The 21,664-nt window shown below is 34.8% G+C and overlaps 3 protein-coding genes across 5 annotated transcripts; 1 reads left to right on the top strand and 2 right to left on the bottom strand.

Moving 5' to 3' along the window:
• Positions 1 to 2,810: 2,810 nt before the first annotated feature.
• On the bottom strand, positions 2,811 to 14,128 carry nonA (no on or off transient A). Of its 2 annotated transcripts, none has more exons than XM_068300200.1 (5): positions 13,606 to 14,128; positions 11,261 to 12,494; positions 10,870 to 11,193; positions 10,740 to 10,804; positions 2,811 to 3,012 (listed from the first exon to the last, which is right to left on the bottom strand). In XM_068300200.1, the coding sequence occupies exons 1-5, from the start codon at positions 13,978 to 13,980 to the stop codon at positions 2,872 to 2,874; spliced, it is 2,139 nt and encodes a 712-aa protein (XP_068156301.1). In that variant the 5' UTR covers positions 13,981 to 14,128; the 3' UTR covers positions 2,811 to 2,871. The 2 variants fall into 2 exon arrangements, with proteins under 2 accessions (XP_068156301.1, XP_068156308.1); XM_068300207.1 differs by lacking the exon at positions 2,811 to 3,012 and adding an exon at positions 7,959 to 8,753 and having other exon boundaries at positions 13,606 to 14,126.
• A 587-nt stretch (positions 14,129 to 14,715) lies between these two features.
• Positions 14,716 to 21,591, bottom strand: PIG-Q (phosphatidylinositol glycan anchor biosynthesis class Q). Of its 2 annotated transcripts, XM_068296679.1 has the most exons (9): positions 21,466 to 21,591; positions 17,648 to 18,304; positions 17,485 to 17,593; positions 17,278 to 17,413; positions 17,071 to 17,215; positions 16,927 to 17,003; positions 16,752 to 16,867; positions 16,567 to 16,681; positions 14,716 to 14,841 (listed from the first exon to the last, which is right to left on the bottom strand). In XM_068296679.1, the coding sequence occupies exons 2-9, from the start codon at positions 18,298 to 18,300 to the stop codon at positions 14,744 to 14,746; spliced, it is 1,449 nt and encodes a 482-aa protein (XP_068152780.1). In that variant the 5' UTR covers positions 18,301 to 18,304; positions 21,466 to 21,591; the 3' UTR covers positions 14,716 to 14,743. The 2 variants fall into 2 exon arrangements, with proteins under 2 accessions (XP_068152780.1, XP_068152772.1); XM_068296671.1 differs by lacking the exon at positions 21,466 to 21,591 and having other exon boundaries at positions 17,648 to 18,480.
• On the top strand, positions 18,443 to 20,816 carry U2af50 (U2 small nuclear riboprotein auxiliary factor 50). The gene is made up of 5 exons (XM_068296688.1): positions 18,443 to 18,591; positions 19,227 to 19,790; positions 19,865 to 19,953; positions 20,024 to 20,146; positions 20,213 to 20,816. Exons 1-5 carry the CDS (start codon positions 18,579 to 18,581, stop codon positions 20,672 to 20,674), a joined length of 1,251 nt encoding a protein of 416 aa, XP_068152789.1. The 5' UTR covers positions 18,443 to 18,578; the 3' UTR covers positions 20,675 to 20,816.
• Positions 21,592 to 21,664: the final 73 nt, after the last annotated feature.

Raw genomic sequence — 21,664 nt, 5'->3', positions numbered from 1 at the left:
CTTTTAAGCTTTCAAAACAAAACGAAATGCAAAAACTATATGTATGTACATACATATGTATGTGTGTGTGTGTGTGTACATACATATGTACATACATACATAATAAAACGAGCAACACGCAACGGTGCTGTAACCAAACTAATTAGTATTACGTATGTGCATATATGTATGTATGTATTTTTATCATCAATACATAGCAATGCAATACATACATGTGTACATGCATACACACATACGCCTTGAAGACGTGTTTCAAAGGTAAGATTATAAAGGTGTATAGAGGCAGAAGCATATCTGTGTGCCTGTGTGCTCCAAGTGAATGTGTGTGTGGAGATGCTCTCCAAGCTGACATTCAAACAAGAGTTAGCGAATACAAAGCAAGGTTTTGTACATCGATATGTATGAATATACACACATACATACACACATATTTTAAACAAACAAGATTAGCGTTTTGCAAATTGAAATTTTATGTTTATTTTAAGCACACAACTAATTATAATGGCGATAACACATTTATCCAAATGAACGTATGTATGTACACATACATACATGCACACATACAGCGTTAAGTTTGCTCTGCTCTGTTAACAAACAAAAAAATTTGCTCCACATACATAAATGTTGGGACAGGTTATGGTTTGCTTTTTGAAGAGAATGGGCATAATAAACATACTCAACTAATTGTAGTTGTAAATACATACATACATATGTACGTATGCACACATGTTTTTATGTTTGTATTAGAGGCATATGTACATATGTACATATGTACATATGTGTGTATTCAAAACTGATTGTGAATGCAATTTTCAAAATGCAATTAATTTAGTGTATTTGAGTTCACAAATAATAATTAAACTAAAGACTGGGGAAACTGAATATTTCAGTTAGGTATTTTCAAAAACCAAATACATTTCCAGCTGTTTTTTGACTGACTTCAAATCCCCTTCACCAATTAGAGTGTTTTTCATGTATTGTTCATGTTCTGAGACTTGGAGTACCTAATCATTCATTTGCCTGTTAATACTTACTCTTAATCATTTGATAACGTTTGTTTGAAGTTCCCCATGCATACACAAACAGATGTATGTACATATGTAAGTATGTACACTTGTACATAATAGAGTATATGTATGTACATACATCAAAACTTTCTTCAGCGGGGGTGGTTTGCCTTGTTTTTGATGTCAGCTGATAACTGAGTGACAGTATGTTCAATCTGTTATCGATAGATAATAAAACATGTTATCAAATAACAACAATTTGAATAATGCAAACTATTCGCTTTATACATTTGCCATGTCTTTTCTGGCAATGATTATTTAAGTCCGTCCTTCTCTCCATCTGTTTGTCTACCTCTGTTTTTCGCATACTTGCAAAGATTAAGAGCAAAGAGCTTCTCTCTCTCTCTCTTTGCTCTTTGATAACAACAACAAAAACTGCAGATGCAGTTACAATTGAGTAAAGTGAAGTGCAATGCATTTGACTCGATTCAGTTGCGGTAAAAATTACGTCACATTGAAATCGAGTTTGTTTTCCTTTTTTATGGCCAACACCAGTTAGAGCCGGCTGGTTTTCAGATATTTTTATTTTGGTATCTTTGTGCCAGTCCCGGCTCATCTGTTTCGATTGCCATAAATCATATGGAGTGTATCGTGTTTTCCTCATTTTCCTTTTTATTTTGTTGTTGTTGCTTATGGACCATAGTATTTTTCAAAAATTGTTTAAACAGCATTTAAATTAAATCTTACCCGCAATTTTTACTTCAGAATCAGAATAAAAACAACTTTCGGCGGTGATTCCCACCAAAAACATGAATTGACAGCTAAAAACCCAGAAGTTCCGACATTAATTGATAGAATTTTCAATTTTGAATCGTTAACTTGGCTTAAGTGTTCATTAATTAATACAGGGGTCGATCGTGTGTTGTTTGGAAATATCCAGTGGGGATTCATTTTTCCCCACTGGAAATAACAAATTTATGTTTTTCATGGCTTTGTTTATTAGCCATTACAATATTTATCATTTCGTTTTAAGATTTATTGGTTCAGTTTTCAACAAAGAAACCTATAACACAAATATTAAAAACTATTTACTTAGTTGTAAAATGATTCATTAAGATTGGCAAAACTTTTTAGGCTTTTTACCAAAATTTTAGGTATCTTGATAAAAATTTGACAAAGTGAAACTTGTTTTCAACATCCATTAGACCACAAAACTTCATAAAAATGCGATAATATATGGCCAAGTCTAAAACTAGATCCAAGACGCCGGATGTGGACGAGGTGCTTACAAGAGTGAGTGGGATAGCATGACTTTATCTTATGATATTTGAAATGAATTTGTTTCTTGTTATCAAGTTTTCATTCAAAATTTTCGAAAAATTATATTTAAACAAACAAATGCTCAAACAAATGTCAAAAAAACATGTTACTTACTTTACAATCCTGTTTCCGTGTGGGACCCTGAAACTCGACTGTTTTTTTCTTTAATTTATTGCACTACTTACTTGAAGCTCTTTAAATCTAGACAGAGTGAGACAAGTGCAGTCCATTGACGAGTGACCAGTTCAATGCGACAAGGAATTGCATCACACATCTAAATCGAGTTTATTTCTATGGCAAGTTTTTATGTGGTCATGCTATTGGGGTGTCTGGCACTTTTGGAGCTCATCCGTGTTCATGGTGAATAGTAATTGTTTGTGTTGCTGCCTGCTGCCTAAATTAGACCATTTAACCGAGAATTGAAAACACAATTTATTTCGGTAATATATCAGGTACATATAAAAAATGCAGTCTTTTATTGTTGAAGAACAAAATTGTTGATCGTATTGAGTTTTTTGTTTTATAAACACAGCCAAGAAGATTTTTAAAAAAAATCGAAATATTTAATAAATAAGTCATATGTTGTAATGAGATCCATTGTTTTAAAGTTGTAACCATGCTGTTGTTGTTTGTGATGGTGTTGTTGTTGTTGTTGTTGTTGGTATTCGTCAAAAGGTTTGACCTCCTGTAAGCATAAAATTGAATTAATTAATGGTTCTTTTTTTTGTTTTTCTTTTTTTTTTTTTTTTTTTTGTTGCAAGTGGGAGAGCAAAGGAGGCTTTGCAGCATTTTACAAAAAAAACGGCAAATCAATAAGAATATTGAAATGACCGCGCAGCAAAGCAACGAAAAGTAGTCGATAGAAAACAACAACGTTCTTTAGTTAGAAAAAAATAGAACAAAATACCGTTGTGTCAAGTAGTTTTCTTTTTTTGTTTTTCTAAGAGGCAGTTCACATTTGAAATGTAGTAGAAAAATTTAGTGCTAAATATATTTTTGAATATGCATATATTTATGTATATAGATTACCTGATACATATACGAAAATGGCATGTGAGTGATCGAGATAGAAGAAAGAGAGTAGAAAAGAGAGAGAGAGTGTTGTTGTACACACACAAACAAACAACAAATGATTACTTGGCATTAGCCAGGCAACTAATTCCGAAGGATACATTTATCATGATCATTTGTTTCTTTGTCTGCCTCTCTCTCTCTCCTCATCTCTTTCTCTTTCACTAAGATAAGCTCAACAACATCCAGAATATGCTCTCGAGGAATTATTATGGCAAGTCCTCTTCTGCTTTTTGATAACAATCTCTCTCACATAACAATCGCCTGTGATTTAAATCCAATTATGCTTGAACAATTTGCACCCGGGATATCAAGAATTACCTAAGTGTATTAGGATCAGGGCTGGCTCAGCTTAACCTTTTTTAATAGGCGGCAGACAGGCCGGCCAGGCCAGGCCAGGCCAAAACGATGCCACTGACAACTTCTATTTTCAATTATAAATATTCAGGGGGGTGAGGGGCATCATAATAAATGCAGCAATAAAAACCCAATATTAACAAATAAAATTAAATTGTTGTTTCAAAAACTTACTTGCGCAAGACAGTGGATTGAGAAAGAACTCTTGTTTGTCTTAGGTTGGAGATGGTTTCAAAGAGTTCGCCTTGTTTGCAAAAAGTTTTTTTTTATATGAAAAACCTCATTTTCTCTGATTGTCCTTTTTACTAGGCTTTAGTTTCTTAAGTTTTCAACTTGAATAAAATGTTGATTGTTTGATTGATATCAAACCTTTTTGTTGCCGGCGCTTAAAGACGATGAATAAAACACAAGATTTTATTCGATATTCGATGAATTCTTTGGATAAGATTTGGAAAATTTGCAATTTTTTATTAAATTTATAATTTCTTCCTTCCAGTCAGCGGATTTTGAAGAATACTTGAAAGCCAATACTCGTCGCCATCGTTGTTTCCAGAGAAATCAGAATTAATCGTTGTTAACAATAAATTATGTAGAAAATCTAATCTCAAGAGATTGTAACCAACAATCTTATCATGAACCACAAACATTTGTTTGATTGAAAATAAATCAACACATTCAAAGTGGCCTGACAAATATACATACATAAATATGTCACAAATATGTATATTATATATCCTGATGTATAATTTATAAGATAAGAATTATATTGGCGCTTGATTAATTTTGGTTTTTGGCCACAAATAACACAGATGCCCATTAAAGCTCGTCAGTTAATACATATTGATCGGGAGAAATAGGTTAATACGGTTAGGAAATACGTTGGTTTAACTTAATACAGAGAGAGAGAGAGAGGGGAGAGCGAGATTGAGTCCCCCCCCCCTCTATCTCTCTCTCTCTCTTTCTCTGTTTCTGTATTACAAAGTGTCTCTTGAGGCGATCTTCAAATACTCGTTTTACTTTGGGAGCAAACATGTTATACATAAAACAAAACCTTGCCACAGTCCAATTCGTTGGATAGTTAAACTCTTCAGAGCTTAACCTTTATTTCCAGAGAGGCAAGGTTGGCCCGACACAAAATGCGGGTTAAATTGTTTGTCATTTAGTTCGTTTTCTGTTCCGCAAAAAATGTAATTGGACAGGCCGCCGGATGGATGGTGTGCCAGTCAGTGTTCATTCCGTTTGCGATCATTAAATTATTATTATTATTTATTTAATTGAAGTTTTTCTCACACATCACCCTGACCGAGCGAACACGCTTAAATCAATGTATAGAAGAGATTAACGTTCAACGTTATTTTAATATAATCATTATCATCATAATCATCATCACCATCGCCTAAATTGATCGATTAACTGGATGATTGTGTTTCTTTGTTAATCGAGCAGCGAGAAAAATAAGTCAAGAAATAAAAAACAACAAAAAACTTCAAATGATTTTGATAGATGTAAATTTATAGTCTCTCTCAATCTTATCGAGAATTCATGCACATACATATGCAACATATTGGTGCACTTATCAGTTCTTAGAAAACACTGCAATAAACAAAAATATTTTAAAAATATCCAAAGTCTATAATCGACACGCCGATTTTTGTATATTTTTTAAGGTGAATACTTTTGCATAATTTTACAACTACCCCAGAAACCCAGCACATCATAGACATAGACAGGATCAGTTAAAATCGACACAGACTAAGAAATTTATCAAGCCATTAAAAGATTGCTTTATCTTAGTAAATAAACCCATGGAACATAACCTCAAGGCGAGGAATGTAAGAAATTGGTTGACGATAATTCTGAAAGAATCGTTGTTGTTTCATCTCTAGTATAGAGTCTTAAGGACAAGCTAACGGAAAACAGATGAACAATCATGATCATGTTCCACGATATTGAAAAAGGGAAATGAAAAACATTTCCTTCTATCTTTATGTCTTCTTATATCGCACTGACAAGAGAACGGAAACGGCAGATATTAATATCAGGGAACTGAAACACAACTTTCAACGGATGACCATATAATTTTTTTAATATCATGCATAATTCTTATAAAATTAGACCACAATCTTGAATATCCATTGCAAGAGTATAGGTTAATTGTTCTTGACAGACAAAATAATCGACAAGTATATGTATCTGGAAAAATGTTAAAAGTGAATGGTTTAGTTTAGAAAAGTTTTGTGGATCACCTTAATTGATTTTGCTTAGCACAAACCGCCCAAAAAACATTTCCCCGATAATATATAATACATACATACTTCCATATGAAGTTGTGGTCAATTGATAAACTGATGTCTTATGAATCCGACCGTTAGAGAGATGTTATCTCATCATCTTCCTTGTCATCCATCCATCCATCCATCTGGCATGTTTGGCTCGACCGATAGACAGTGATATGGGTGTCAGTAGCGCATCATTATTATCCATATCCACCATTATGATATTAGAATTCAGCAAAATTACTTCTTGGGCCCAATGACGTAAATTTGCTTTTGGTTTTTGATGGTTTTTGTTGTTAATCTTTGAAAGCACTTGAATCGTTGCGCTGCGCCATGCTGTATTTATTTTTACAGCTATTACTCAGAGTCTCTAGCAATTATCCACCATAAACATTTAGTTTAGTACCATATATAGCACATATATACATATATACAGCTATTACATCCATTTCACAAGCCTGTAATTTATTTGCACTCCCCCAAAACTAGAAGCGGGCATGAAAGTTTTCAGTTAAAATACATATATTCAAAAAGTTTTGATTGTCAGTCTACGGCCCGCCCTCTTATCGGTATATAAACCCATCAAAGCCCTTTCAAACTGTAAGATAATACAAAAAAAAAAAGGCTAGAAATCGAAATTACTCGAAGTACAAGTCCCCGCAGAACATTATTCCCCTTTTCATTATATAAATATGTATATATATAAAGAATATCAATATACTCTCGTTTTGGTTAAAGCTAGAGAGCAGTACCTATATATTCGGTCACGTAATGTCGACTCAGTAATGAGACATCGCAAATAGAAACAGATGGCCATAAAAGAAACCAATTAAAGAAAACAGACTTCTTTTAAATTGTAAATGTTTTTTCTGAAAAAAATGAATGTTCTTCTTACTCAGTGGATCGGGGAAATTAAAAAAAAGAAGACAGAAGATTATTTTGAAGTTTACTTCGAGAATTAGATAGTTTTCCCCCCCAAAAAAAGACTTACATACACGCTTCAGTTAGAGTAACGGCCAAAAAATAGTTCCAACTTTCTGTTAGTCGAATGGTACAAACATCTATCGATATTTATCGATCGATCAGATCTCTTAAGAGATCCAGTTTCAAATCAGTGCACATCTAAACAAATTTACAATACAAACACAGAATACATAAAGTTTCTTTTTAGTAAAGACTTTCATCATTAATTGATTATACGAAATACGGAAGTCAAATCATCCGGATTCCTATTTTCAGGTTAACCGGAAAAGAATTTTAAATACAATCATTTTACTTTTACAATTATCTGGATTGAATCCAAACAATTATCAAGTCATATTACTTCCCCTTCAAATCGTAATAGAGAAGCCAATAAACTATTGTAAATGGAATCTCTTTTTGGAGAATACAATTCCTCACTCATACCAATTGAGGTGAAGTTTTTCTCAATAAAATTTGATTGCCTAAGAGACTTGATGATAGTCTGTACGAAAAGTGGCTGCTAAATCCTGCAGATCCTTGCAGTTCAATCCGTTTTAATATAAACACCCAAAAATGTTGCAAAATTTGTTAGAAATTAGTAAGGAACAGTTTTAATTTTTTGAAATAATGCCAATGCAATTCTAAGCACGTCTCGAAAATGATTCAACACGAAACGAAATTTCTTTAATTTAATGGCCACATAATATCGAAAAATATAATTAAAGATTCTGAGCCAGATTTTTGTGGAAACACAAATTGTTGATTTTTTAACTATTTTATATTTGTTTATGAAAAATTTAGTCTCATCTGGGTATTACAAATTGGAAAAGTTATGAAATGAGTTTATTTTCTGACATTTTATCTATTGTTTTTTTTTTTTTTTAATTTTTTTATACGTTTTTTTTTTTTTGTCCTAAATACTTACCAAATTCTGGTCATTATAGAATTCATTAGTCATTGGAGATTATTATTGAATCGGTATATATATATATATATATGTATATTTGAAATGATCATGACATGTCGAAAAAAGAAGATATACTCTGCAAACTGCATTACACATATATCTAAGAAATTATGATTACAATTAAAAAGATCTATGTAATTGTTAGTTATAGATTAGATGGGATCTGGGTCAATTCTTCTTTTCTTTGTTTTTTTCTTTTTATTTTTTTAAAGTTTTTTTTTTTTTTTTTTATATAGAATATACGTTAAGTTATGCATTTAGCATTTAGAACTATTTGCTGTTTTTGTGTGTGGATGTGTCTGAGTGTGTGTGTTCATTCTTTCATCGATTTGATCGTCTTATCCTTGGGCTCTGGGCGAGGGTTTTTCGATGATATATACTTGATATATTGTATTCGGATTTGGATCAAAGCATTAAGTTGTATGAGTGTGTGTGTGTGTTTATGTAGTAGTTTGAATTATCCATTCACGATTCATATTTTAATTTTTTTCTTTTTTTTGTTTGCTTTTTGCACTAAGTATTATTATTCACCATCGGGTGAATGAAAAGTTAATTAATTGTGTGGATTCAACATAATCGAGAGACCACTGAGACAACCGCCGAGTGCGTCGTTGTGGCGAGCGATTAAGTGCATTCATTATATTTTAATCCATTATATGCATCCAGAAAGAAGAAGTGCTGTGCCTAAAAACGTCGGCGTCCCCATGGAACATTATTTCCTCCGTCATTATTTCCACGTTGATTGCCGCCTTGGTTCATATTGTTAACCCCAAATTCAAAAGCGAAGGAGTCCTATTCGAGCAAGGAAATACAATTGTTCAATTGAATGTTACACTTTTAGCCATATAGCCCCACGCCCCCACATTTTAGCCTATATTTTCTCATTCTTTTCCCATGCACCCTACTGCGCCACTTTTTTTTGTTTCTCTCATTAATCTTCGTAAATAAATAACAAAAAAAAAGCAAAACAACAAAAAAATATAATAATAACAAATGAGAATTTTAGAATATTCACACAATTTGTTCCAACAAATTCCATTCAAATATCCGAAAACAATCCATCCACAGTGTATCACAATTAAAAAAGGTAAAGATAAAATAGAATCCCTTTGATTCCTTGGCAAACGCAGTTGACTAGAGCATTTCCTTAAGAAGAGATTTAACCCATAACAAACAATTTGCGGGTCATTTGATTAGTCCATCCGCTCGATTAGGTGGTTTTTTCCATTTTGGACATTTTGGATATATTTCCATCTCCAAGAGTACAAATTTTGATCAACTTTTCCCCATATAAATTCGAAAAACAAAAAAAACCACATCAATTGCAATCCAAATTTTAGGTTTCATGTATTAAGCTGCTTTTAAAAACCATTTAAACCATGAGATCTAACCTAATCAGATGCCCCGCAGTGTATATTAAGCTGTGCCCCTTTATCCCCTTATAGACCGCAAACGAATACGATATTGATTGTTAAGAAGAAAGACTATTGTCTATAAGAATATGAATTGAAATAAACCAACAGTTTCAGAACTAGTTATTGGTTTCGGCATGTAAAATAAACAAAATTATATTTATATGTATATATCAGCTGTATTACAACAAAGAGAAATAGGCTATTAACTGTCGCAGAATTCCCTCTAAAATCAAATAAATGAATATAGATATATGGTATGTATATCTTTTGTTGATTCCCCACATCTTTTGTTTGTATTAACTATGATATATTATGGATGAACTGCTTCAAAACATTTGTGGAACTTTTTTGGTATGCTAAAAAATTAAAGATAGTTTGTTATTATATCACAAACAATTGCAAAATTATCGTCATGTAAAAATCTAGATCTATTGATAGAATCAATATTTGAAAAGCCAAACAACTGCTTGGACGTGTAAGTAATTAAGTAATTCGAATCAACTGTTTCGAATACAGAGGAGAATCTCACAAGTCGTGCAACAAATGCATAAAAAATCTTTTTTCGATATACTCAAATCACCTATTTTTAGTCAAATTGACAAACAATTAACATATTTTAGCAATAATTCAAATGCTAAAGCTGAACTTAAAAATGTGAGGAAAACAGGCTAAGTAGAATGGAATATATAAATAGAGAAAATATGTTTAAAGAAGTAAGTATAAAAAGTACTTATATATACATTTATATATATTTAAACACATATGTCCGCCCGCCATATAATTACGTACAGTAGATCTCAAAGCAAATATAGTCGTCTGACCCAACCAAATAGAAATAATTTTAAAAGGAATTCACAAAATTAGCCCTTGCTAAATAGAGAATCGTTGCAACATTTATAGATTTCACAATTGCTGGAAATATTTGACATAATCGGCGCCAAATTTTTTTTTTTTTTTTATGTTTTTTATAGTATTAGATTTCCTTTTTTTTAAAGGAAAGAAATGAGCAATATTGCGCTTAAGAAAATGTCTGAAACGCCATCATTTTAATGGGGCTGCCACCCTTAATGTGGAATTGAATTGAATTTTACAAAATGCCCATTAATATGGCACAGGGATAAATAGATGAGTATCTCTATAAATGAATTTCCCTGCTTAGATAAATATGAATTTAGATTTAGTTTGTTTTCTCCAAAACTGCAATAAGTAAAGAGAGTAAAGGATCCATTGGGAAATACAGTTTGCAATAGCCATAGGTAGGCAACAATAGTTTACGAGAGAGCAAATATTGACTTTGAGATAGAAAAAAAAAAACAATTGCAATGCAAAAAATGATTGTTTCGAAAAGAAGCCTTTTACATACCTGATTGTGAGGACCCTGGGGTCCAGAGTTGCCACCAACCATTGTTGAATTGTTGTTGTTACCGCCTATGAGAAGATGAAGAAAAGTTTCAACGAAAAACCCATTAGAATGAATTAGAATACGAACTTACCACGGAAAACATCAAACGGTGAGTTGCTGTTGCCACCAAAATTGTCGAAATTGGAATTGCCACCGCCTCCATTGCCGCCGTTTCCACCACTGAAAGATTCATGCTGATCGAGCATGGCATTCAATTGTTGAGCCTGCATGAAGAGACTATTCTCCTGCTGGCGACGACGCATATCCTCCTCTTGGCGTACCATGCGACTCTGGAGATCACTTTGATGACGACGCATAGTATCCTCCTCTCGTTTGCGCATATCCTCGGCTTGCTTTTCGCGCATTTCCCATTCCATCTTTTTGCGCTCATTGTCAGTCTCCCGCTTGCGCAATTCTAACGATTATAATTAATTAATTTACACTCAAATCGACGAAAGTGTATACAAAATTTTTGTACTAACCTTGACGCAATAGCTCAGTCTCTTGCTCGTAGCGAGCGTATTCCATTTGAGCTTCGAGCTTCTCCTCTTCCATTTTCAATTCACGCTTCAGAGCATCTTGCTTACTCTTGAAGAGATCATGCAGTTGTTTCCATCTTGAGCCGTACTCGTGCTCGAATGAATTGGCGTCAGCGAAACGCGGACCAATGCTACGCTCCTGATTGAATTCCTGCAACTTTTTATTGAGTGCCTTTTCGGGCAATCCGTCATTATCATCATTCACCTCCAAGGGTTCAACCAGGCATGGACGTAGCGATGCCGTCAAAAAGAAACATTTCTCGTTACACAAACGCAAGCAAGCGCTGGCCGATGACTTCTTGGCGAACTCTACAATACCCTCGCCGGTATGTTTGCCGCGATCATCTACTGTTATGCTTGCACGCTCAATGGGTCCAAAGATCTCAAAAGATTTATACAGCAATTCGTTGGACACAAATGGTGTGAGATTACCAACTTTTAGAATTGTGGCATTTGGGGCAAAACGTACACGTAACTGGCGACCCTTACGCATGGAGCCATCCAAGGCGCGTTTGGCCTTTTCGGCATTTATATGATAATCGACCTTAAGGAATGTAAAATTCTTTTCCAAATTTGAGAATATTTCCCCAATTTCACCGTATGGTTTAAACATTTCACGCAATTCATCATCGGTTATGTCACCGGTAAGATTGCCCACGTAAAGGCGATTGCGGCCAGAGAATTTGGTTTCATGCGGAACCTCAATGGGTGGAAGCTCTACAGTGGGTCCAGATATGCCACGCAGCCTCTGGGCAATAAAGAATTCATCTCCACGTGCATTGCCGCCGCCACCACCGCCTCCACCGCCACCTCCATTATTTTGTCCACCGCCATGACCTCCAGGTCCGCGTGGTCCACGGTTTCTGTCACGTTGTTGCTGATGCTGTCCTCCACCACCACCTCCTCCTCCTTGGCCACCGCCACCACCACCTCCTCCTTGATTATGGTTTCCGCCTCCACCACCACCACCACCTCCACTTTGATTATGGTTACCGCCGCCACCTCCTCCTTGATTATTACCTCCACCACGACCACCACGGAATCCTTGTCCTTGCTGTTGTTGTTGTCCTTGTGAAGCTTGAGTAACATTCGGATTTTGATTTCCAGCAACAGTTTCATTCATCTTGTGATTTGGATTACCACCATCAGGTTTTGGTGCATCACTTGCGCCACTTTGCTATATATTAAAGAAAAGAAACGTTAAAGACAAGTGGAAGGGATATTTGTTTTGATAACAATTTAGATCATGAAGGGTCACTTATTTATAGCTTTGAATGTAAAACCCCTAAGATGAAATATTATTGTTTCTTAACCTTGTTGATTGTAATTCAATTGCAAGAACATTAAACGAGTGAAGTAGTTGCAACGACTTGATTATACCGCGCTCCCGGAAATAAGAAAAAAACATGGAAGTTGTAAGACCAAAACACACTTAAGTGTTGACTTTGCTGATACATACAGTTGGCGACTTTATAATCCCCTTCCATCCTATTGATGCAGGGTATCAAACAACCCTCAAATTTTTTACTGTCTGAATAAGAACCATTTACTAGATTAATGTTCAATTTGGGTCCACCGCTCGCAGAACACTTGTCTGTGCAGCTGCACCCACCCTCGCTGCATCATTTTAAGGACACCATGTAGAGCGACTCATCCATCCAAATCAAACATGGCAATAAGTTTAAGTGGTTTATCCTTAGTGATTAATTTCAATTCCATTGTGTTTCCTGCAATATTGTGTGGAACAACGGGAATGGGAAAACAAAAAAAATGTGCACATACAGGAAAATTTTTGTTTTCTTCAATTCTTATTTGTTTTTTTTTTTTTCTCTTATGAAAAATTGCATATTTGGCACAAAAGAGAAGAGCCTCACCTCGTCTGTCGAACAAAATGCATTGCATGTGTATACTTATGTACATATGTATATATGTACATACATTCATACGTATGTATGTATGCATATGTAAGGCCGGCGGCTACAATTTTGCCGGGGACCAATCATTTTTAGAATCCAAGATCCCCTCACCCCTAAGAGTGTGTAGCTATCAGTTGGCCACTCTTTCTTTATATATGTATCAATGTATAAACAACACTATATGTATGTATACATAAAACCGTTCTAAGGAACCGCTCATTTGTTTATATGCACATATGTATGTAAGTAATGTATGTACATGTGGATGTGGAATGTATGTGTGTATGTATGTATGTATATATGTATGCGTAATTGAATTGGGACCTTTTTCAACTGGCTGGTACTCTGTGTATGTAAAATTAAATTACTTACATTTGAATTATTTTGGTTTTGGAAATTTTGGTTCCTATTTTGATTTCCTCCACGATTACGGTTACGATTTCCACCGAAGCCACCCTTAAAATTCTTATTTTGATTCTGGCCGCCACCACCACCGCCGCCACCAGCAGCAGAGCCGCCATTCTGATTGTTGGGACCCGAGCTACCACTTCCACCGCCACCGCCACCGCCTCCTCCGCCAAATCGCGCCTTCTTTTCGGCGGGGCTGCCATCGTTGGCATCATTATTTTGCGCTTTTGGTGGACCATGCTTGCCTGCATTCTTGTTTCCCTGATTGTTGCCTCTTTGCTGGCGCTGGGGCAACGGTGCCGCATTAGCAGAATTATCTAATTTGACCGGATTTTCCATTGCAAAAACTTAATATTTCCTTTTTGCAGAATCCGAAACAAATAAATTACACAACTGACTTAGAAAATCGAACGCAATAATTTTTTAAAACTGACGTGAAAAATGTATGTATTTACACACACACGCTGAACCCCGTAATGGAAATGAAAATTATCGACTATGGTGCGTCAAGGCTTTGAAACCTTTTGGAATAGGAACGCGTGAAAGTGAAACTGAAAAAACCTTTGAAAAACTATCGATAACGTCGATAATGATAACAAATCGACCGATAACCGACAAGAAAATTCTTTGAAATTGTGCGTGCCGGGGTATCTATGAGACAATCTGAACTCGGCCTTATCATTTTTGAGACTCATCAATACGCCATCCTGATGCCACAATGCTATCTCCAAGACAGATTCGACGGCAGCGCATAGTTCCCAAAAGAGGCAGAGATTTTCTGTATCTTTGGAATGGCACTGGCTACTGATCATCTCTTTCATAAAAATTGTGGTCATTAATTGGATGACACTTTCACAGCAAGACATGTCCAGTTGCTGTTAAATTACCCAATTAAATGGGTTGGGTCTGAAACTACTGATAAAATCTGAATTTGTGAGCTGCTGCTTGCTGGTGGTCTGGAGGCAGGTAAGTACCATGACAAAGAACTGGAATTGAGAACTGTTTGAGATAAATGGCCGCTTCTGTCTACAAATTCATCGATAACACATAATTTAAATATTTTAAAAATTATCATTTCGAATTTTAAATACCAACATTTAATCTAACCTAAAAGTTTATAAATGAAAATATTATGTTTAACATCTTTATATGTATAAAATGGTGGCTTTTGCGTTGATACATCTTGGAGACTAAGGAAATCTGTAAGACAACAAAAACGTAAATATACATACATATATACAGCTGCGAACTTAAAAATAGCACCACTTGCTGAGGTAATGTATTCAAAGGATTCCCTAGGCTTATTTTAAGGTTCTAGGAACATGTGAATATGTTTTTGAACGTAAAATACTTTCTACTAATGAAAGCAGAAAAAAATTCTATCAAAATCCAACGTTTTCAAAGATTTTTACAAAAAACCTTGATATACTCAAAAAATACCCGAAACTAAAAATAGCACCACTTTTCAAATATTTACTCAAAATTAAAAAATAACAGAAAAAAACAAAATTCATTAACAAGTTATGATCAGATATTACAAATAGTATTAAATAATAAACTTTTTACTTTGTTGCATTGCCCTTATTGGCAATAACCGCAGCACATCGTCCTAGTATTGAGTCAACCAGGTCTTGACAGCATTTGACCGTTATTTTTGCCCAGGACTCTTGGATTACTTCCCAAAACTTCTCAATTTTTGTTGGTAATGAAACAGCAACTGCTTTTTTAATATCAGACCAAAGATTTTCAACGAGATTTTGGTCTGGTGACTGTCCCAGCCACTCAATTACATTCAGATAATTCGCTAAGCACCACTTCCTGGCTTTCTTACTGGTGTGCTTTGGGCTGATGTCCTGTTGAAAGGGTCATATTAGCTGTATTTTATCCTCAGCGTATAGTGGCAACACCGTCTACAAGAGATTTACATGAACTTGCTGATCCATAATCGATTTGTGGACTGATATGTAACCGACACCATAATAAGACTAACAGCCCCATACCAATGACACTGATTCTAGACTCTAGGGTGAATTTGGAGTTGAATTCCAGGTTCTGTGGACGCCAGAGGTATGGTCTATAGCCTTTTCTACGATATTTTACAATTTTATTTTCATCAGTCCATTGTACGTTCCTCCAGTTTCGGACAAGCCAGTTCTCATGATCTTTGACCAACTTAAGGCGATTGGCATTATGTCTAGCGTTCAAAAGTGGAGGCTTTCTTCGACTGGAATCTTTTGAATTGATCTTCCGGAGGTAGTTGCGAACAATTTGGACCCTAGTTTGGGGCTTAAAGTCCTTTTTAAGATCTGTTAGAGCCTTAAAAGAATCCTTATTGCTCTCTCGCATTAAGGGACCGACTTCTTGCTGCTTCAGTCTTGGCTTTCGTCTGCGAGTTGAAGGCTTCTGTTTCAAATAGATCGCTATTCGGATCACTCTGTTGGAAGTACCAACCAGTTTTCCATCTTCAAGACCCGATTTTTTCTCCAAAACCTGGTTTTGGATGACGTTTCGCTTTTTTCCCGGGGCAGTGTTTTCCCCGACCCATTATATCTAAAAGTCTCGGATATTTTGTAGTACTGTTGCCTTTAAAATCGACTTTGAACCAGGGACTGTTAAATATGTGTTTTTTGCTATGCAATTCTGCGAAATTTAACGGTATTTTGCAAAATACTGCAAGTGGTGCTATTTTTAGTTTCGGGTATTTTTTGAGTATATCAAGGTTTTTTGTAAAAATCTTTGAAAACGTTGGATTTTGATAGAATTTTTTTTATGCTTCCATTAGTAGAAAGTATTTTACGTTCAAAAACGTATTCACATGTTCCTAGAACCTTAAAATAAGCCTAGGGAATCCTTTGAATACATTACCTCAGCAAGTGGTGCTATTTTTAAGTTCGCAACTGTATGTAGGTTTAAATTAATTATTACCAATTTCATAAAATCCCTTTGTTATCCATTTAATGCGAGTTTCAATTGGAAATGTTAAAATATTTCTTCGAAAATAATCAAATATGAAAAGTGTTGCAAAAGTAAGCGCCTTCAACTGAAAAGTTAAATGGTTTAAAATAAATAAATAATATGACCAATCAAGAGAATCAAATTAAAATACTTACAGTGGCAAAAACAATGTAGTAGACAAAAGTTGTGGGAAATAAAAATAATATAGCCGAGAAAAATATTGTTGCAAAATATAGTTGACGATTCATATAGTTATGCACTTCAATGCGTCCTATGATATACATTCGTTATTTAAATTTACTCAGTTTGTTTTAATACTATAAAAAGTACCTTTTAAAATGTTATAGCGATTGCCTCTAACCACTTGCCAAAGTACAGCAAGACATTTCGTTTCCACATTAAACAATCTTAAAAATTAACAAATATTTTATATAGATATTAAATGAAAGTCTAAATAGAGTTCGCTTAACTTACACTTTGGTATATACATAAAAGCAATGAGCATGCAGTCCCACTATGGAGATCAAATCGGCTAGTAATGCTATTTGATATGTAAATCCCAGGTAGCCAAACACTCCGATGGCAAGGAATACTTCACGAACCACAGGTTCGATAATATCTACAAGTATTGTATTCATAAGTAAATATATATTGTACACATAAATATACATCGATCCATACTTAGAAATGTAGACCATAGCTCGATGTGGTATTTAAAACAGTCAAGGAAAAAATTATTTAGATGTATATTTAATTTCATACCGATGGGACTACCTTCCAATACTCTCAACAAGGCATATAACTGCTTGATGATACCCTAAGTATAAGAAAAAATCGATTAATCTTTGTTGTCATTATCCTTCTCCATAGACATATGTATGTACGTACATGTGACATTTTGATGAGAAAGTCACTGGGATGGGAGACATACTTAAATAATATCATCATCAGTATTATGCCCAAAATGCGATCGATTATTATATTGGTTCGTCTGGATCTATTGAACACAATGATTAATTAGTCGTATCGCCGGAAGGAGTTTAAAGTTTACCCTTTATCATATGTTTCTTGCCATTCCTTATGATGTTTATAGACACATGTGTGCATCATTAGCTTATTAATGAATCTATTTTCAACAGCGTATTTAAATATAAGCGCCGGAACATTAGCAATTAGTTTTAATATTGGGCTCATCCGATTGGTGACCAAATTCTTTCTATCTCTAGAACTAGTAGGCTGAATCAATTGCGATAACATGAAAAAGTCACAATCATGATTATTGTTCGAACGTGTTGGCAAATCGGTTGAATTTTCATTATGATCGACCAGATTCTGTACAATATGCTTGTCATAGAGTATTAATTTAATTTGTCCAAGTCTCTCTGGCATAATTCCCACATAGACAAGATGAATGTTTGGTGAATCCGAGTTATAGGTGAAACATAGACGCATCTCATGGGACAGGCGGCTGACATCAGAGGGTAGAATTGCTCCCAAATATTGCAAATCGCTTGATCCTCCTTCACCATGATGATGTCCATGTATCATATCCATTTCTGTGTCATTATTTTGATTTTTGTGCTTCTCGACATCAACAATGTAATAGACAATGACATTATCCTCGCCAATTTGCACATGACCAAACAAATTGCTCTGCCTTTTCACATTGAAATACTCGTTGGGTAAATAAATCTTAATACTCATTGTTCTAAATATTTGCCATTCATGTCACAATAAAGAAAGGAAAACAGAACATTGAAATAAACTGTCTGAATTCACGGAGACCCGAAATACCGATAACACCAACAAAATACAGTGGATTGCCAATCGATAGATTTGAAATCAACCCTTGTCATTTCTGTGTGTGTATGTGTATGTATTTCTTCAAAGAGGTACATTTTTTATCGGCGTTTTTAGTTACATTTTTCTTCAATTAAATTAAACAAGGATATTTATTTATTTATCTTACAAAAACAGCAATAATGGGCTATGATGGTAAGATAATCAATCAAAAAAATTTTAAATAACGTAAAAAAAAAAAATGCGTCCGTCTGTGCCTGTGTAAAATGCTTCTTCATTTTCTACTTTGTCAATTGAAATACTCAATGTGATGATGATGATGAATATACGTACATATGTACATATATGCGCATATGTACATACGCAATGTGTACCAAAAATATATATTAATAGTTAAAAGAGAACATATGAATAAACAATCAGTTTTTTGTGCTAATTTTTTTTTGTGTCGCAAAAATACATTTTCAGAATATATATTTTATTTATAACCGGTTCCCGGTTCTATTATCTTTCTTCTTATCTTCCACCCTCTTTACCAAACGCATGCATATGTATGTAAATGATGTACAAGTCTACATCATCTTTTTTCTTTATTATTTTTGGCATACAATTTTTGCCGCAAAATTTTAGTAGTACTTTTTTAATATTTTTTTTTTCGGTACAGTTTTGTGAAATTGAACAAAAGGTTGAGTTTTTGTTTTTTCTGCATAATGTACATACATACATCATTCATCTGTGCATACATATATGTATTTATCTATGCACTGCAGAATGTGCAATGCAAAAATAAGGGCAATCATTTTTTAATCGAGATCCTGTTTTATATTTAGATCGTGAACGTGAAAGGGATAGACGCCGCCATCGTTCCCGCTCTCGTGACCGCCATCGTGACCGTTCCAGGGAGCGTCGCCATCATCGCAATTCGCGCCGCAAGCCCTCCTTATATTGGGATGTGCCACCGCCAGGCTTTGAGCACATTACACCCATGCAATACAAAGCAATGCAAGCCTCGGGACAGATTCCGGCCAGCGTTGTGCCGGATACACCACAAACAGCCGTGCCAGTAGTTGGTTCAACAATTACAAGGCAGGCGCGTCGCTTGTATGTCGGCAACATTCCGTTCGGTGTCACCGAGGAGGAGATGATGGAGTTCTTTAACCAACAAATGCATTTAGTTGGCCTGGCTCAAGCCGCAGGCAGTCCAGTTCTGGCATGCCAAATTAATTTGGATAAGAATTTCGCTTTCCTTGAATTCAGGTCCATAGATGAGACGACTCAAGCTATGGCCTTCGATGGCATTAATTTGAAGGGACAGAGCCTGAAAATAAGGCGTCCACATGATTATCAACCAATGCCTGGCATCACGGATACGCCGGCCATAAAGCCCGCAGTTGGTTAGTTATCACTTTTCCATCCATCCTACTTATCAATAATAAATAAAAATTAAATTTCATCTCTCTCATTCCAGTTTCCAGTGGAGTTATATCGACAGTGGTTCCCGACTCGCCCCACAAAATATTTATTGGAGGTCTACCGAACTATTTAAATGACGATCAAGTAAGTTAGTCGATCAGTTATCTTTTTCATAACCGTGTCTAAATTTGGAAAATCTCATTTTCGTTTACAGGTTAAGGAATTGTTGCTGTCATTTGGCAAATTAAGAGCATTCAATCTAGTAAAAGACGCAGCAACTGGCTTAAGTAAAGGTTACGCCTTTTGCGAATACGTAGATCTGAACATTACCGATCAGGTTAGTTAGTCTTTGCCTTTTGTATATTCTCAGTCAATAATCATTCGTTATCATTCTTTAATATAGTCAATTGCTGGTCTAAATGGCATGCAATTGGGTGACAAGAAACTCATTGTTCAAAGGGCTAGTGTTGGAGCCAAGAATGCACAGAATGCGGCCAATACAACGCAATCCGTAATGCTGCAAGTGCCAGGTCTATCTACAGTTGTTACCTCTGGACCACCCACTGAAGTGCTTTGCTTACTCAACATGGTTACCCCCGATGAATTACGTGACGAGGAGGAATACGAAGATATATTGGAGGACATTAAAGAAGAGTGCACAAAATATGGCGTTGTGCGAAGCGTGGAAATACCAAGACCCATTGAAGGTGTCGAGGTACCCGGTTGCGGCAAAGTTTTTGTTGAATTCAATTCGGTTCTCGATTGCCAAAAGGCCCAACAGGCACTTACTGGACGAAAGTTCAGCGATCGTGTCGTTGTTACTTCATACTTTGATCCCGATAAATACCATAGACGCGAATTTTAGACACAAAATTCAACATATTTCACACATTCACCGATTGTCCAATAAAGATTATACCATATTAAAGAAGTAAAAAAAGTAAAGAAAAAACAAAAAAAAAAAAGTGAAATCCATTGACATTTCATGTCTTTTATCCATTATCAAATTGTATATTTTTTTTTTTTTTTATTTAGTAGTTCGGTATAATACGAATTATTCGGACGTCCGACTATCTATTAAATTGTAAATTCGAATAATTTTTTTTCTTCACTTTAAATAAAAGTAGTCATTAAAAAAAAAACGCTTAATCTTAAAATTTTCATTATCTGTCGAAAATCCAGATGTTTGAAAGCATCTAAATGAAAAAACCCCGTATAATCGGATATCCGAATAATTCAATTGATTTGCTTTCGAATTAGGACTGTTTGTGGTTTTGTTTTTATGCCCAATATATTTACTTTATTCTGGCATATATAAAATAAAACAGAATAAGACTATTCTGACTAAACATTAAACACGATAAAATACGACATTAAAAAAAAAAACAATTAGAACATACTAAAAACAAAACATACATACATACAGGGAAACTTATAAGAAAAGAAATGACAATAACTTATATAATCTCTAATCATCATGCATAGGTAAGATCTAGCTATGATTTCATGCATATTTATATATATATACGAGGAAGCTGCGATTCGAACGCTTTAAAAAAAGAAAATCTAAAAAAAAATGTAGATCAAAAAATTTGACTAAACAAGTGACGTTTTCAACGACTAAAACTTCGAATTGCAATTGAGAGTGGAACTTACATTACGTATTCGTGATCGTAACGATGTGTAAATAGTTGTTTTTTTTTATGAAATTATTGCACGGCCATAATTTGCCCATCTGTATAGTCCAAATAGTATAGATACATAGGAACGTGCATTAAGCGAAACGTGTAAAATGTTTATGTAAATGCAATTGGGTGAAAAGTCTTCTAGAATGGGCGTTGATTTCTCCTTTTCC

Source organism: Drosophila tropicalis, unplaced genomic scaffold (genome assembly GCF_018151085.1).
Source record: "Drosophila tropicalis isolate 14030-0801.00 unplaced genomic scaffold, ASM1815108v1 contig_158, whole genome shotgun sequence".
Taxonomy (NCBI): Eukaryota; Metazoa; Arthropoda; class Insecta; order Diptera; family Drosophilidae; genus Drosophila; species Drosophila tropicalis.
This window is presented reverse-complemented; position numbering and strand designations above follow the sequence as displayed.